The following is a 19,039-nucleotide window of genomic DNA, read 5'->3' as shown; positions in this document are numbered from 1 at the left end:
TAGAGGGTTTTCAGGATTTTTGAGAAGGACTTTGTATAAAACTTAATGGTTTAAAAAAATATTTTGCAAAAGTCTACTTTCCCCAAAGTTTTAAGCCTGATAAGGAAATTAATAAATTCAAGACAAAGAGTATAGTAAAAGTTTAAACCATAAATCCCATCAGGATTTTATGCTAAATGTAAATGAGTTCCAGGTATTTAAGGGATTTGTTCAGAATGTGACAACTCACAATGCTGGTCACAAAATAATGTCTAACTTTCTCTTGCGTGTGGTCTAACATTAGTAATAAACATACCAAACCTTCAAAATCTGAATTAAAAAAGACCATTATTCCTGAATTTTAAAAAACGATGGGAAACACTGTTTCTCCTTTTGAAAAAGCAACATATATACAATTCTTTATTCCCAAAGCAATTGGGAACCTAAAATGTGTTCATATTATCATCAATAGAGCCATCTTAGTACTAAAGACAAGAGACTAGCATATAGAATTTTAACTTTTGATGGCAACATTTGTAGCCTAATATATGCTGCAAATGACTATTTTCCACATGAAAATTAAATCAGAGGATAGGAACAGCAGGTATGGTCATAGAAAGAATTGCGTAGGCAAGTACACAAAATTTTATCCAGTTCCATTGTTCACCATGGTGCCCCAACATGGCTACTGATAGTCTCCATTCTTAGATTTCTTTAACTTTTGATTACTGAACTTTTGTTCACTTTTGTGAACACTGTTCTAGCAGAAATAACAGCAAAGAACAAGACAGCAACTTTCCCTCAAAAGACCACTAATAAAAGGGTGTTTATCATGTAACATGTTCAGCGCCTGTTCTCAATCTTGGATTGGCCTTGACCTTTGCTCCAGTTTAGGAGGTAGGCTAACACAGAACAACTCAGGAGAAGTTTTCCACCTGTAAAACCAGCTCTGCCCCAGTGACCCAGCTCCTGCTAATCATGATGTGGGACTGTTAGACATTCTTTGGACAAGAGTACAGACCTGTTGCTGCATAGGACCATCAACATACCAGTGGATGCACAAAAGTATTTTTGAAAATGAGCTACATGTAGGAGTAAAAGCAGGTTTGATAATTTTCTCAGTCAAATTCAAGTCAACTTTTCCTTTTTCCTTAGTTAACCATGCATGTATACATACAAAGATTAAAGGAGTAAATGAAAAGCACTTTGGAGAGGCCCGTCCTTCTCCCTCTTCCACTGCTCAGTTCTCTGATGTACTATCACCTTCTCGCTACCCTGCTGCTCTTGATGACTCCTACTGGGATGAGCACAGCCCAATCTGAGACATGAGAGCAGCTGTCCCTGCCAGGAGCTCTCTGCTCAGAGATGGAAGCATAACCCTGTAAAATTAACAGTTGTGAATGGAGCATGGAGCCAAGATGTTGATAATTTATTTTACTCTATATTGAGTTTTCTGAATGAAGCACCATCTTATATGTTAGGACACCTGCACTTGGGCATTGATGCCAACTGGTTCTTTAATACAAATACTGCTGTTTGTGAAAGTAGACAAGTCAATTGTTTCAGGAGCAGGTGTCCACAAAAGACTCTCTAGTGACTCAAGAAAGCTAAAATTTTAGAGCTCTGTCTTTTCTTTTGAACATAAGGCATAGGGGGATGAAACATTTGAAAAGCTGGAAATCACAAAGAGAAGGAAGCTGAGAGTCTACATGATATAAAGAAGGAAACTACACGGATAAAGAAAGGCTCTCAATTTTCTCTCCCCCCTCTTTCTCTTTCTCTCTCTCTCTCTCAATTTCTTAAAGCATCTGCAACTTTGATTTTCTAAAAAATCAGAATTTAAGCTTCTGAACACAGCATCTATGTTAGAATGACTTTTTAGAAAGGCTAAGACTAGACCAGGGTGCCAAGATTGTGAGACAAACCTCACCTAAACAACCCAGAAGTATAAGAAATTCAAGGGAAGCAGGAGTGAGCAGAAAGGGGGAGAACCATGAAAAACAAGAGTTAGGAGAGAGAGGTGAAGACAGTCTTATAAGAGCCAGGTACCCAAATAAGTGACTATACCCAAAAAGATGCTCAAGGTACTCTACAGGCATGTAGCTCATCCTGGAGAAACTGCTGGACTTCATCATTAGAGATTTAGGAAAACTAAATTTTAGAGATTAGTTGGGAAAAAAAATAATAGAAGTTTTTCCAGGGGAAGGGAAGGGAAGGGAAGGGAAGGGGGGAGGAAGAAAGGGATGTGGGGAGCAGATGAAGAAATGAAAGAGGAGAGGGGAGGAAAAGGAAGGAAAGAAACCAGGCTAAGAAGAGGTCAGACTTCAGTGATTGAACAGAGACATCCATAAATAAAAATATTTTCAGTTAAAACTGGGTTCAAAGCTAGACACCACTGGATTTTGTTTGTGTGTTTTTCTTTTGTATTTCTAATGATTCTATTAATATTCCTTAAACTACAGGTTATTTCCTGGTAAAATGCTTTTCACAGTACAGTATAAAGGTAAGTGGACTGGGAGTGTATTTTGTTGTGTATTTTGTTAAGACAAGGAGAAAAAGAACATTTCCCAAAACTGGCTATGTGGAGTAGCCCCAGGTTCTGAGAACACTTTGACCCTTTCCCCACTAGAAATAGAAGAGCTTACTTAAGATGAAGGACATTCAAGCCCAGAGAAACCAGAGACTACTCAGCACATTCAGCACAATACTTTCACTTTCCAAAAGGGACAGCCCTGGCCCTGAAAAGTTAAGTGACTTGCCTAAATTCAAAGGGCGAGTGAGGGAGGCAGCGGCCCAGCTTGTATTTGACCTCAAATCTTCTCCCCTCCCACCTACCTCCAAGTCCAATTTTATTGCATGGCTGGAATAGCTTGGACTTACTTGTAGTAGATAATCCACAAGGCTTCACGTCAGCGTTCTCGTTCATTTATTCATTTAAAAATACCCAGAGCCTATGTTAAGCACTATACAAATGCTACTGAACAGAAGGATACTGTGTCTACCCACATAGAATTCTTTTGAAAATACACTTAAACCACATCATAGTACTTTAACAATCAATAACTTCCCAGGAATTTGCAGTAGACACCTGATCTTACACTCCTCTTTTCAAGTAAGGACAATACTCTAAAACTGTGAGTTAAGATGAAATGTCCAGAAAAGGAATCCTGGTATCTAATGGTTAAAAAGTCAGCTCATAAATGTCACTAAAGATAGATTTATTTTTTAAACTAAGTCTTACCACAAATAAGCTTTGTAATGAACTCTAATGTTTCTGAGGGAATTTCAAAGTTATTTCATTCTTACATAGAATTGTTGATATCTGCGAATTAAGTAAAGAGGACATTCCAGTGCAGTACATTATAGGTAGGAAGGGTGTCATTACAAGTTACCGTAAGTTTTTCAGGAATCTTTATTGTTATGGCTTAATATTTTTTACTGATTGATTTGTTTGAGAGCTCTGCAATTTACGAAGTCTTACAGGAAACCAAGGTGTAGGACATCCCTACTTTTTAAACAAACATTAAAATCTCAGATGAATATTGGTTGGAAAAAATGAAGAGTACCATTACACTACCTTGTTGACACTAATGAAACTTCTAAATCCATTAGATGAATGAACAATGATTTTAATTGATATTTAAGAATTACAGATAAGAAAGCCAGAAATAAGAAGTAATTACTTAAATATCCAACATTGTTGCTCTGGTCTTCTTTTCCTTTGGAGAAAGGAGGAATGGATAACTTAAGATTTATTCTAAAATGTCCAATGTTTGCATTCAATATGTTACAAAAGAGCTCTAGGCAAAAATCCATGAATGGCTAACTTTCAGAACTAAAAATAACATCATCCATTCATCTGGGATACCTCAATGCATTTCACTTTTCCCAGTTATCATAGGAATGCCTCAACCTTCCAAGCAAATTAAAACTTGGCCCTGTATCTACTTCTGCTAGCTATAAATAGTACTATTATAATACTTAAATTTTTAAAAAACAGTATTGAATTTTAAATGCATTACAAATCATTGATGTACACATATTCTTCTTTCTGAGAACATCTTTAGTAAACCAAAATATAGTCCATTTGATCAAGCAAAGTTATTTTTGAGAAGAAACTTGAAAGGCCAGAGATATCCTAAGCAATGTTTTTTAAACATGTTGTAGTTTTCAGAATCTTGCACAGCCGGTAAAGGAACCAGAATAAAGTGTTGATAAATATAAATGAAATCTAGGAAGTACCTACTTATGGCTCACTTTATTTTTTTATTAATAATTTATTGAGGTGAAATTCACATAACAAAATTTCAATCTGTTTTTAAGCATCATTGATACCATGGCAATTTTTAGGGAAAATGTGCAAGCATTAAAGTAGTTCACAGTGAAGCTTCTGTACTTTCTTTAAACCTAGACAAAAATAAAAAATACACTAAAATACCCCTTAGGGAGGAGAGAGAGGACAGTGGGCCAGCCTCTTCCAGTTCTATAGATAGAATGTCACTGCCGGTTTCAGTGCAGATGTAAGGAAGAAAGTGTCCTTTAAAAAGATGAATAAGCACAGCGGGCATACACCAGATCCCCCAACATGCAGTCTGGTTTGAAGACCTAACTAAGGGTATGAGGGGAATGGGAAGCAAAGTGCACAGAGAAGCAATGAAACTATATAAGAAAACAAAATATCTCATATTGGAAACTGCAGTAGTAATGTTAACTTTTCAGATAAGAGCTGGTGATCAAAAGATGGGTCTTCGGTCCACTTTAATTTATTATTTATTCAACATATACAGCCCACCTGCTTCCAAAATAATATGAGGTGGTATCTTCAACATAGTATAAAGCATTATCAGAGTAGAACTCAGTTTCCAGTCTGAAAAGTTATGTTTTATTTTATTTTGTATATCTATAACCCTATTATGTCCCACAAAGACATAGAAGAGGCAAATAACATATTGCAATTGATGCCTTCAAACAGAAAAGAAGTCAGCCTTTGAGAAGTACCTTGTCTATTTTACTTACAGCTGAATGCCCAGTTTCTAGAATGGTGCCTGGCACAAAGTAGATGCTCAATTAATATTTGTTGGATGAATCCAAAATCTGAGCATCTCTATTAGTGCTATTTCAGAAAGATGATGACAGGTGAAGAAATCTGGATTCGATTTTGTCAATTTTTGTAAAAATCCTTCACTTCTCAGTGGTGGAATTTAAGAGCATCTAACTACAACAGGTATTTGATTCCCCAATTATAGAAATTAGTAAGCAGAGGTTTAACAAGGAGAGAAATAGCAAAGCTGTGGAAACGCCATTGATCATAATAATAAACAAGCACTTGAAAATAATAATACATCTAAGATAAAGACAACTGATTTATATTTATCTATTGACTTGTTAGAGTCATATCAATAAAATTATTTTTCGTGTGTGTGTGTGTGTGTGTGCTTTTTCTTTCTTTTCTTTTTTTTTTTTTTTTTTAGACAGGGTCACTCTCTGTCACCCAGGCTGGAGTGCAGTGGCAGTATCTGAGATGACTGCTGCAGCCTCGACCTCCCAAGCTCAAGCAACCCTTCCACTCCAGTCTCTCAAATAGCTGGGGCTACAGGTATGTGCCACCATGCCCAGCTAATTTTTGTGTTTTTTGTAGAGATGGACAACATTTCGCCATGTTGCCCAGGCTGGTCTCAAACTCCTGGACTCAAGCCATCTTCCTGCCTCGGCCTCCCAAAGTGCTGGGGTTACGGTGTGAGCATATAAGCTCCCTGCTTATATGCGTTTTCACTAGCAAAACTGGTGAAAATGGCCAGGTGATGTGGCTCATGCCTGTAATCTCAGCACTTTGTGAGGCTGAGGTGGGCAGATCACCTGAGGTCAGGAGTTTGAGACCAGCCTGACCAACATAGAGAAATTCTGTCTCTACTAAAAACACAAAATTAGCCAGGTGTGGTGGCACATGCCTGTAATCCCAGCTACTTGGGAGGCTGAGGCAGGAGAATTGCTTGAACCCAGCAGGCGGAGGTTGCGATGAGCTGAGATCACACCATTGCACTCCAGCCTGGGCAACAAGAGCGAAACTCCATCTCAAATAAATAAACAAAAGTGGTGAAAATATTCATGGGAGATTGCTGAAGAATCTCTGCTCCCCACTATTTATATTTAATCTGTATATTGCTCTCCAAGTCTTAAGGGGAGTAGTCTGGGAATAACTAGTCCCTTAGTTATTCAAGGAAGGAATTCTCCTTCCCTAAACTGGGGTTGGAAGAGCCCAGTGTTGCAACGAGGCACATTAATCATACTGGTCATGTACCAAGGCACAAGCCAGACAGAATCACTTGACTAAACTCCTCTAGAACTTTTGGGTGTAGCAGACATAGGTATAAGTTACCTAACTGAATCAAGGGTCAAAATCACTGAGACTCAGGAAAATACCTATGGGAAGTCAGCCCTGGGAGGAAGCCTCTCTACTCTTGAGCAATGGGAGCAAACCCTCTGATGGACACTGCCCATTACAGAAGCACATGTTGATTCCCTCAAGAAATGACATGCTCAAAGGACAGAAGGGCTGGCAAAGTGAGGGGGATGCTAGACTCTGCTCTCAGAGAGGTTGCTATGCCTTTAGCAGCCACTGTGAGCTAGGAACAAAAGGGTGGAACTCCCCACCACTCAGCTAAAAAGGCTATCACAGACCAGTCCATGAGAGGGACTGTGAGGCCTCTTCTGCTAGCAACTGAAGACAGAAGAAGAGCTGCAGGAAGCCAATGCATCAAGAAAAAGACAGAAAAGCAGTCTACCAGCAGATAAACCCCTGTACTACCACCAGCAGCAAATCTTTCCCAGTTGAGAGGCCCCAAGAGCAAAGCACGTGCCAAGCTCCTGAAGATGGTCAGAGCTCACCAGCAGGAAGAGAGCCCCAGAGCCCAGAGAACTTAGCATAAAACAATCTTCCTTCCAGGTAAGACACTGCGAAGTGTCTTTTGTTGGATACTCAAAAATGTGAGATGCAATAAGATAAGTATTTACTTAAATTACTACAGTCTTCCTGCTATAACAAATAATGATTGTTCATCTATGTTTTCTTAATTAAACCCCCTTCATAAGTTACAGTCTGAGTCAGTAGGTACTTGAGACATTTTGTTCAATGAATAAATGAGTCAGAGACTTTTCTCACCCACTCTACCACACACCCTTCTTTAAATGTTGTCACTCTTGGTCCACTTCTCTGTCTTTCCCCTCTTAGTTCTTATGATCATCTGCTATATGTTTTTATTTTATTACTAACTGAATCTTCGCTTGGGCTATAAACAATCTGAGAGCAGAACTTTATCTGTTTTTTTACAATCTTCTAAGCTTCAGTGGCTAAAATAGTGCTGGCACATAGTTGATACTAAAAAAAAATGTTATTTTTAGTTGTTGCATGACCACATGCCACACTGTGTTGGTGCTGAGAGTGTGTAAACTCTCTGTGTGTGAACACTCAGCTCACTGGCTGGGTGTTCTCGCTCCAGGTCACTAATGCTGGAGCCTTCATCACACCACTCTCCAGCAGTCATTTTCCTCTCTCTTCTTACATTTATAAGTGCACAGTATATATATTTAGTATTTCAATTCAATCCTCATCATGATCATGTGAGGAACACATACATCACTGTGCCTGTTTTATAATCAACACAGATGAGGAACCAGGAAGGAGCCCAATGTTATCCAGCTGAACACATACATCACTGTGCCTGTTTTATAATCAACACAGATGAGGAACCAGGAAGGAGCCCAATGTTATCCAGCTTCTGAATGACAAAGCCCATGCTTAGTCCTCCTCCTATAAAAGTCAATATTCCCTGGTGCTTAAGAGCATGGGCTGTGGAGTTAGACGTGTAAGTTTGAATTCCAGTTCTGCCAGTTACTTGGTAGATCCTGACCTTGGGCAAGTCAGCTTTAGGTTCCTCATCTGCAGGATGGGGGAATAATAAAACTATCCCATTAGGCTGATATGAGAATCAAATGAGTTAATGTACATAAAGCACCCAGCACAGTCCCTGACACTTTGTACATAATCAGAAAGGGGTGGCTGCTACCATTATTCTCATCATAATTATTGCCATCACCATTATTCTCTCAGAGTAATTTCTACAGCATCATGACATTAAGTTAAGGCATGTTGATGAGATAAATACCAGAGGAGATTTGGTCACGGGACTGTATTCATCCTCGTGATTGTAGGTATCATCACTCAGAGAGTGGAAAAGCTATTTCTTAACTCGACAGTACTACTGAGCTATCTATTCTCAAAGAGATAAGCAGAAAACCATGTAAAATGTGCCACAGTACTCAACTCTGTTCTTTCTTATCTTGGGAAGGGGGAAGATTTGTTTACGTTGTCAAAGTTAAATCACAGTCCCACTCTACTATCACCTGACACACACCAACTGATTCTTTCTCAGTCTTCTCTAACTTACCCATCCCCCAAAACTTCACCTAGTGTAGGAGCTTAGTGAGATAGAAATTCACTGAAACTAGAAATCTAGTCATCCCCAAAATATGTGACCTTCACCTGACATCCCCCAACCACACACACACACACACACAAATTCATTTAGCCACTATTTCATATACAGTATCTATCCCATTGATCCAACTATATCCCTCACACGTCTAGTAAAACAATTGCCTCTGCAGGTTCTGAGAGCTACTCTATGTGCTTGTGTGTGGTAATACTCAAGCCTGATAAAAGTTATAAATGAAGCTGCCAGACATTTGTAGGGGACTAGCTGAGGAGCATCTGGTACTGAAGATCATTATAATTTGAAATTGCCAAGCCAAGTATATCAAATGCACCCCCATTGGATAGTTAGTAAAGCCCGAATATTCTGTACCTCATATCTAGTAAGGATACACAACACGTGTCAGAATGCATGCTAAAAAGTCTAGTTGGTGGGAGAAGGAATTTAAGACCCCATTTGCCAAAGGCTGTGGTGGGGGGGAAATGACAGTGGTTTAAATTTATGCATTATAGGTTATGAAGTACTTTCAACTTAAAACAGTTCCTCTGAGAATTATAATGAAGAAGGCTAAGCAAGTGGGCCATCCCCTTTAAAAAAATAAGGAAACACAGATTGTGGAAAGCCTCACAATTAGTAGAATGGGTCTTAAACTTAGCCCTCCAACCTCTTATATTTTAAGGAAACTAATAGAAAATTCAATCTAAGAATTCAACACTGAACACTTGAAAAGTATGATTGAACAAGTAGCAATCCTAATATCAGCTCTAGGACTACTTGAAGTAGTTTTAACGAGCAAAATTGGTCTATATTTCAGATATTCTGAAGGGGATGGCTCCAGGATCTCCGTCTAGGAGGCATTAGGGGAAAGAACATGTTTGCAAGGGAGAGCTGAGTGATTTTTCTTAAAACTGCACTTGTATAGCAAGCATACTGCTTTTTGAAGTATACCTATTTATTTGAGGGGGGCCCATAGGATGATTTTGCAAGGACAGTGTTATCTATCAGCAGTAATTTGTACACACCTTAACATTCTATATTAATCACCAGGTGAGTGATTATCCTTATAGAACAGTATTTGAGAAATTAAAAAAAAAAAAAGAGCAAGTACATTTCTCCCTGATTCTAGAAGGTATGTTGTTGTATTCTTCCACATGTAGAAAAAAATAATTGAATGCCTTTTTTCAGGACTGGGGTGGAAGCGGATTCCATCAGGTACAAGGCATGTGGTTTGAGCATGCATAGGCTTCTATTTTAATTAATTAGATTTCTGTCCCCAAGCTGCTGGAGAGTTTAAGGAAAAATATGCAGGACTCTAGAAACATCTTTAACTATTAATTTTGGATCTAAGTTTGTTCTTGTTGCTCATGCTGCTATTGTCCTTGCTCTTATTTTCTTGACACCCTCTTCATTTTTGGCACTGGATTCTCTCTCGATGATCAGTCATTGACACTCATTGATTACTTGTTACCTGGCATGGTTTTGGGGTCAAAAGATCTGAGTTTGAATCCTGGCTCATTCACTGCTTAAATGTATGACCTGGTATAAATTACTTAACTTCTCTAAATTTCAGTTTTCTCATCCCCCATATTAGAATCCTAGTACCTATTGTGCAGAATTTTTTTTGAGGATGAAAGAAAATAGTATTTGTAAAATGCCTGGAAGAAGACAATACAAATGAAGTAAAAATTGCTACTTTCTGGAGACTGGGGAGTGAGTGAATTATATGGTAAACATTTTATAGTTTTCTTTTATAGCTCCATAGAGGGATGTTTCAGGGATATGCACACTTTAAAAAATAATAAATGCCTCCCACTAACACTTATAAAAAAACGACCTTTAAAAGTAATGACATAAAATACCCTCATATGCTTGGAGAACGTAATAATAACAAATTTTAAAACTATACATCAAGCACTCTTCTAAGCACTTTTATATGATATATACACACCCCTAAACATATTTATTGTATATAGTTTGTATATTAACTAATTCAATTCTAAGAACAAAACTATGCAATGGGTACTATTATCTTACAGAAGAAAAGACTAAGTAGAAGGACATTAGTTAAGTAATTAAGTAATTTGCTCAAAGTCATACAACTAGTAAGTGGCAGAGTCAGGGTTTGAACCTAAAACACTTGTATAGGTTACATGTGAGGTAAAATTACCCTTGAAATCCAGAAAGTCAAGAAGCCAAGTGAATAAGGACTAGGTCGATCTGCTCTCTGAAGGTTTTTCCTCAAGCCTCCCAGGCAAGGTAAAAAGTGGAGTGCAGGGTGGCATAATTCAGAGCAGGACTTTGTCATCGCCAGTGTCTGCCAATGCTGGCCTAGTTCACTGTCTAAAAGACTAGGCTGCAGAGCTGTCAGTCCAATTTTATCTTCCTGTTTTGAGATCTCTTTACAATAGAAAAGTAGAAATAAATTTTTTAAGCAAGAGCTGAGGTGTTATGACCTCGTCACCCAGGTGATGCTGTGACTCATTTTCCTTGTGAAGATTTTGACAGGGAAAATTCACACTTGAGATGTTGAAAACAACCCAGAGACCAGCTTCCCTTTTAATTCTGAAAGCAAGAGAGAAAAATATCAGACAGCAGGGAAAGCAATACTGGGAGAAGAGGGAGGGAGAGGGCATCAGGTCAGGAACTACGGCTATTTAATAAATGAGAAAAGCAAATGAATGGACTAGAGTCAGCCTTATGCATTCTTATCAGAAGGAAGGGATTGAGCAGGTGGTAAAGAGAAGGTTCTGCGATTTATTCCTGAGTGTGAGGATTTAAATTCAGCCTGAGTTCCTGAATTAAACATTGCTTTTTACTTGAACCAACTATTCCTGTTCCTTTTTTTTTCACAATTGTAGTGAGGTATATAAGGAAATCCATCTAGAACTGTTTCATGCATGCCATACAAATTGCTCTGAATCGAATGATACTCAAAAAGTATCATATTATTTATGCAGCATAGGTTGTGGAGAAAATGTATATGTTTGATGACTGTGTAGTTCATGGTACAAAGCACCAGCACACCTCCCACTTTGTGGTTCTGCAGGGAGAAACACCGAACCCTTTGGAGCCATCAAAGAAAGAAAATTCCCTTTTATTTAGTTTGGAAACCAGGAAGCAAATTTTACAACTCTTGAATTAATTCCTATGAACCCGCATTCAGGGATTAATAATAATCTAATCTTTGAATGAAAGAATTTGACTAAATTGGGTAAAAATAGGGAGATATTGTCTAATTCTGCAGTCTTGAGATCTATGAAAATAACTTTCTACTTGACATATACGCCACTATGAGACGTGCCACAACCCTCTCATAAGTGACATCACATGGCCCAAAAGGATGTACAGGGCACCAGATTAGCGAAACTCCAACAATGGGGAGCTTTACAGATGTGTTGCTGCATGCAAAGTCCTGGAGACTCTCCTGAGTTCAAGAGGTGATGTCACCACTCTTACCAGGATTCTGATTTACTTATCAGAAACCAAGAATTCCCCATATTACTGTATCAGCTCTGAATTATACCCAAGACTAGGAATAAATGATTCCCAGAAAAATCCAGTAGCCAATTCTCCCTGTGGTTTGCAATTTGACAGTTACTAGGTAGAAAATTCCCTAATTTCTCCCCAAGCCAAATTTGCAATTCAAAGTCATATCGTGGCTCACGCCTGTAATCCCAGCACTTTGGGAGGCCGAGGCGGGCGGATCACGAGGTCAGGAGATCGAGACCATCCTGGCTAACACGGCGAAACCCCGTCTCTACTAAAAACACAAAAAATTAGCCGGGCGTGGTGGCGGGCGCCTGTAGTCCCAGCTACTTGGGAGGCTGAGGAAGGAGAATGGCGTGAACCCCAGGGGGCGGAGCTTGCAGTGAGCCGAGATCGCGCCACTGCACTCCAGCCTGGGTGACAGAGCAAGACTCCGTCTCAAAAAAAAAAAAAAAAAAAAAAAAAAAAACTTCAAAGTCATATCAAAACTCAGTAAGTTGAACAAACCAAAGTTACCTGATACCTCTGCAGCCTCTGGTAAATGAGTATGCATCTGTGTGACTATGCCATGATATGGAAGATATGGAAGCACCCAAGAAACATACAACAGAAGGTTTAAAGCACTGCAGAGAATCAAGGCAATAACAGAGGTAGCTGGTGGGGATAGTGCAGTGGGTATGCAGGGAGGATCTAGACGAAAATTCATTTACCAAATGTCAGAAATTCTACCTAGAAGTATTATTCTCACATTTTAAGGTTTAAAACTGACAATAAAAGCTAACACTATAACATTCAATCTAAGAAGCTCTCTTCCTTAGTCTGTCTTCTACTCTGTGCAACATATTTTATCAGAGTAAGCTAAAATAGAATTGTGGTTTCACTACAATATGCCCTTTCCCTTCCCCCAAACCCCCACCAAAAACAAACTTTAGACATTCCCATTGCTTATCAAGCTAAGAAAATACGAATTGCTTTGGCATTTGAGAAATTCATGAAATGGTCCCTATCTTCCCACTTCTCTTGTGAGCACGCCCTGTGGTTTGCAATTTGACAGCTCCCAGGTAAAAAAAAAAAAAAAAAGCCCTAGTTTCTCCCCAAGCCAAACTTGCAATTCAAAGTCATATCGCCGGGCGCAGTGGCTCACGCCTGTAATCTCAGCACTTTGGGAGGCTGAGGTGGGTGGATCACGAGGTCAGGAGATCGAGACCATCCTGGCTAACAGGGTGAAACCCCATCTCTACTAAAAACACAAAAAATTAGCTGGGCTTGGTGGCGTGTACCTGTAGTCCCAGCTACTCGGGAGGCTGAGACAGGAGAATGGCATGAACCCAGGAGGCAGAGCTTGCAGTGAACAGAGATCGCGCCACTGCACTCCAGCCTGGGCGACAGAGCAAGATTCCTCTCAAAAAAAAAACAAAGACAAACAAACAAAAACAAAGTCATATCAAAGCCCAGTGGGCTTGACAAACCAAAGCCAAGTCAAACCACCCTTTGGGTGACACTGAAGTTTGCCTGCCTTAGAAGAACCTCTGCCCAGTTATATCTTAGCGGCTTGCTCAACTCAGATGCTGCATAAAGGCACTTAGAGCTAAATCTAGGCGTCACATGCAGAAGTGCAGGATAGAAGAGAGTGGTGAAAAAAAGCACAAAAACCTTGCTGGGTTCCAGTGGAAGGGCCGGACCAGTGAGCTAGCAGCATGCCAGCTGCACTCCCAGCTGCAAGGGAGTGCAATGAGCTGCAGCTGGGAGGACACTTGTGGCAGGAAAAAGAGTTTTTTTTTTAACAATCTGAGTTGAGTAAATTGCTTATGTGTGAAAGAAACGTTTTGTGGAACCAAGTTAAATGATGCTAAGTCACTAGACAAAGGATCACACCCTCCAGCTCAAGACACCTGTCTCTAGGGACTATTTCTAACAATCTCAGATCTGGATGAAGACAAGGCAGTGAAAGGTATCCAGATTAGCTAAGGGAGCACAGTGACCTGGCAACAGAAACAAAAAGGGCTTCTTAAATCCCCAGGGCTGTTCCCTCAGCAAGAAGGAAAGGCAAGGAGGAAAGATGCTGTCTACAGCCTAGCCGTTCCACATGTGAACCAGCAACATCTGCACCACTAAGGGCAGTTTGGGCTGGCAATGCAGACTGTCGCCCCGCCCAGGCCCACTGAACCAATATCTCCATTTTAACAAATCTTTTGCACATTCAATGATGAAATATACTGGCCCACAACACTCAGACTAAACACACCCATTCTGAGAAATCTACAGTTCTTTTTGAATTATCTCTTTAAATGAAAAGTTTCAGACAGTTTCAGAGGTGCCTCTATTATTAAATTCAGAGAAATAATTAGCAGCAAGAAATAATTAGCAGCAAGGAGGCCAGGCCTGACACAGCCCAACCTGACTCCAACTTTATGAAAGTCTCTTCACTTCTCTGGACCTGTTTCTTTGTCTGTACATTAAGGGAGTTGACTAGGAGATTTAAGACAAACATTCAAAGTCTAAGTTTGAATTGTGTGCAAATGTATATATGTTCTGTTTCCCTATTTCTCTAGAAAAGAAACATCTAAGAAGTTATCTGTGATCTTATTCTAGTATCTGGAATGGGCAGTGTCTCCCCCACACTGTGGCCTGTTTTGTCACTTACCTTCTAAAATTTTACACATATATGTGAAATTACAGTTCCCTATTTCCCTAGAAAAGAAACATCCCTATTTCTCTATAAAAGAATCATCTAAGAAGTTATCTGTGATCTTATTCTAGTATCTGGAATGGACAGTGTCTCCCCCACACTGTGGCCTGTATTGTCACTTACCTTCTAAAATTTTACATATATATTTGAAATTACATATATATAAGTAATCATAAGTATATAATTACTGGAAATTTTGGAATATGTATACAACATGAGGATCTCCAAACTGAGAGAGCACCAAACTTCTCCGCTGGCCAGCCTCCCATGTGGCAAGACCCTTGACTCTGCACAGTTGAGGATGACTTGACCTGCATGCTTCTATGAACTGTTAAATAAACCACCTCAACAGGAAAGCAGACACCATCCTTTAGGCATCTAATTCCTACCCTCTCAGAATGCAGTAACAAACCCTTCATGATTCAGCAAAAAGCTAAACATTCCCCCAAAGCCTCTGCGATGAAAAAGTGAAAGATTCTAAAGAAATGCCTTCCTTCACAAGTTTTAAAGCCAAGTTTTTAGCAGCGTTGAAAATCTGAATAGAACTCACTGTCCTAGTTGCAGGGGAGGGGGCTGCTAAAAATAAATAAATAAGATACGCGAATCACTGTTATCCTCTACCACAGTTGGCTTCAACCTATTTAAAAAGAAAAAGAGGTCAGAAAACAGAGAGGGAAGGTTCTAACCCTCATGAGCTTCCTACACTCATCACTGGCAGATGCAGTATTGTCTCTCTACAGCTCGTCTACCCTCGTTGGTCTCTTCAGTCATCAGCTTTTAGGGATGGAGACCCATTCTGACCCTAAGAAGCTTGCTGCCTGACACCTTGCCCCTCTTCCCTTTTCTCTCTCTCTAATATTTTATTTTAATTTTTGGCTCCCCTTTCATGTGGACCTGAAGCCACTTACAGCCTGTGACAAAGCCCATCACATCGTAGTGTTCAGTGTTCATTCACATTATTGAATGAATGAACAAATGCATGCTGGTGCCATGTGTTTCCAAGCGAAGAGGAAATCTCACACCAAGTCTAAATTTGGCCACGTCTACAATCATCTCACTTCTTTCCACCTGCTTCACTTACCTTCCCCCACCCCGAAAAAGAAACTTGTGTGCAATTGTCTATAGAACCTGCATTTCATAGTGAGAAATGGAAAGCTCAAATGAAAAAGCCTAGAAAACTTTTTAAAAATAGTAATAATCATGAAGGGCCATTGTTTTCCAAATGGAGTCTCTGACCTTGACTCCTTAGCTGTTTTTTCTTTTCTGTGCTGTCTTCTAAAGACAGAGCATTGCTGTTTAGTTTCCAAAGGTCCGCTTTTGCTGACAAAGAAACCTTCCTGCCGGCCGCTCTTCCACTCCCCTGGCCGTGTTAGAGAAAGAGGCGCAAACAGCCCGAGGAATGCTAAAGTGCTTTTTGCCGCCTCCAAGGAAGGAAAAACTGGGCGGGACGAGAAGGTTACTTCCAATTGACCCAGCTTTCTCTCCTCTTCCCCACCCGCTGCTTAACCTTGGCTGACCCAGGGCTGCTCAGTCCCCGGAAGCAGGCTGTGGTTGCTGCTGCGGGTGGTAGCTGAAGGCGAGCGGGCCAAGAAGGGCGAAGGAGAGAGCCCGGAGCATCGCCCCTGGGTGCCTTCCTCCCGCGGAGAGACCTGGGGCCCTGGGCTGACGCTTTTGTTCTCCAAGCCCCTGAAAGAAGCAATTATCTCCCAAACAAGAGATTGTGGAGATTCGTTAAAATGAAAGCGAACTCCCGGGTGTTCGGGCAGCAAGAGGCCTCCCCGGAGGTCTGCGGAGTTGGAGGAGGGGCCCCGCGGACCGCGAGCGCCGTGTCGCTGCCTCTGGGGGGTTCTCCGGGCAACAGGCGGAGGCCGCGCCACGCCCTGCGGTCCCCAGGGTCTCAGCGGCCTAGGCCACGCCCGCAGCACGGCCGCGAGCCCGCGCGGTGGGGTCGCAGAGAGCCGGTGACTGACGGCAGCCGGGGAGAAACAAAGAGATGAGATCACACTGCAGAGCCGCCGAGGGAACGCCTAAAGAAGGCAGAAAATGAGACGTGAAGAGGGCCTCATGGAGTCAGAACGCAGAAGGTGGGGTAGGAAGGCCAAGGCAGAGAAACGAAGCCCTGACTTGGAGAAGGGAAACCAAGCAGTTTGTAAGCCCAAGAGTAAGAAACATAGTGGGGAGAAGGAAGACAAGCCAGAAACAGCCCTACTTAGGAAAAAAAACAAAAAAGTTTGCTTCAACCCTCTCCTCTCCTCTCCTCTGCTGCCTTTCACGTTGTTCTCTAAACTCCCATGATTTGTGTAGGTTCTTTACATCGTATTTTGTTTTGTTTGAGTCTGGGGTCTAAGGATGGGCTTCAGAGTATCCCTGAAGTAGTATGCAGTATATTTGGTTTATATGATTATTTCAGTGTTGAATGTTCATAGCTTTTTTATATGTCGAAGGTATGTAATACTCCAAAGAAGGTTAGCTGTTACTAGGCCGCACCATTGTGGAAAAGAAAAAACAAATAGAAAACACCTAACATGGAAATGTTACCAGGGATGAGGAATTTAGTAGTACCTTGTCTCTTTGGTTAATCAGATTAATACCAGTCATCTAATCAAAATAAACATTTTTGGCTGGGTACGGTGGCTCACGTCTGTAATCCCAGAACTTTGGGAGGCGGAGGTGGGGAGGACTGCTTGAGCTCAGGAGTTCGAGACTAGCCTGGACAACATAAGGCAATTGTGTCTACAAAATATATTATTTCATATATTATTAATATATGTTATATATTTCATATATTAATAATATATGAAATAATATATTTTGTATATGTATGTATATAATGTGTATATATATATTTGTATATTATATATATTATGTATATATATGTATATCTTATGTGCGTGTGTATGTGTATGTGTATATATATATATATATATATATATATATATATATATAAAAGCCAGGCGTGGTGGTGCACACCTGTGGTCCCACCTACTCAGGAGGCTGAGGTTGGAGGATCCCTTGAACCCAGGAGGTCAAGGCTGCAGTGAGCCATGATGATGCCACTGCACTCCAGCCTGGGCGACAGAGTGGAGACCCTGTCTCAAAAAACAAACAAGTAAAGATAAACATTTTGAAGGCAGGAGGCCAAAGGCAAGTACGTTTTTGTTTAAGGGAATACTGAAGATTGGATTACGGAAGACCAAGGGGTAGGGAAGAGAAGCCTGCCAGGCGCTGCCCTGAGGTATGGGCTGGATGGTAGAGAAAAAGAACTCCTGAGCCTTTCTTTTGGTTTTGCCTGGGGCTCCTTGAGGCAAGTCACCAAAGGAGCAAGGCCACATCTCATTACATAAGATTGTTAACTAGAAAAGACTAATTTGTTCTGGGGCCATACTTGTACCTGATAGCTTCTCACCCAACTGTAAGTTAATTGAGGGCAGTGACCTTATCTGGTTTGTCATTTTAACAGCAGCTCCTAGCATAGTCCGTGGGACTTAGTAGGTACTGAAAAAATATTTGCGAAAGAAATTAATGAATTAACAAGTGAAAGATAGTCTTCTCCCCATCTCCCCATAAACTGATCAATACCCAAGAGACCCTGGATCAGTTTCACCATCTGGTGGTAACTATGGGTGGTTGACAAAATGTCACCCAGTGTTCCTTTCTTTGGCCTGGGGGTGAACACACACCCAAGCAGTCTTTCTCCTTAGACCTAAGCAACTTACCTCTCCTACACTTCCACTTTAGCTCATCACTTGCTCACATAAGCCACTGATTTCCTCTTTTATTCTCTATCTGTTTTCTCTTTGCGCTTTCCCCACGTGATGTTTCTTCCAACCTTTGCCCATCATAAAAAATCATTTTATCCATCCCTCTTTTCATTTATCTTGAGACTCTCATTATGACACAAAAGTAACTAATACAGAAGAGTTTTGCTATAATTTTCATTCTCAGTACTGTTGGAGGTGGGCTACCATAATACTTGCAGACTAGAAAAGGGAAATTATATTTATACACAAATATATGTGTATATAGTTTTTTATATATTTGCATTTTTAATGAAATTATATATGAGGAAATGGTTCTATTACACTCTGAAGCCCAGTAACATTATTTTCTTCTATGTTTCCATTGCAAACATAAAGAATTTCAGTTACATTTTGGATCAATCTGAGTTTTACAGACAGGTCTGGAAATTTTAGGTTATTTCTGTGGGGAAAGCGTTTTATGTTTCAAGTTTAACAATTTCTTTTTGAAATACAATCCATTTTTTACTAGGAAATTGCTTGCTTTTCTAAGAAACTTCTCTAAAGGGCTGTTCCACTGATACTCACACTTTTACTTTCTGAGAACGATAGTTAACATTTCTATTATTACAAAATCAAAGTTTAAGTAGATTACATAA

The 19,039-nt window shown here is 40.2% G+C and overlaps 1 protein-coding gene across 2 annotated transcripts in view; it reads right to left on the bottom strand.

Annotated features, from left to right (window-relative positions):
• Nucleotides 1–19,039, bottom strand: part of GAP43 (growth associated protein 43) — a 100,125-nt gene that overhangs the window by 47,484 nt on the left and 33,602 nt on the right. The window contains exon 2 of one of the 2 annotated variants that reach the window (XM_055259648.2): nucleotides 10,636–11,030. The exons of the other annotated variant lie outside the window; for it this stretch is intronic. Coding sequence (XP_055115623.1) covers nucleotides 10,636–10,773 — 138 coding nt within the window. The 5' untranslated portion in view covers nucleotides 10,774–11,030. The remainder of the gene's footprint in view (nucleotides 1–10,635; nucleotides 11,031–19,039) is intronic. 2 annotated transcript variants of the gene reach the window in all.

Source organism: Symphalangus syndactylus, chromosome 21, assembly GCF_028878055.3.
Source record: "Symphalangus syndactylus isolate Jambi chromosome 21, NHGRI_mSymSyn1-v2.1_pri, whole genome shotgun sequence".
Lineage (NCBI taxonomy): Eukaryota > Metazoa > Chordata > Mammalia > Primates > Hylobatidae > Symphalangus > Symphalangus syndactylus.
The sequence above is the reverse complement of the archived record's forward strand: the minus strand, read 5'-3'. Positions and strand labels throughout refer to the sequence as shown.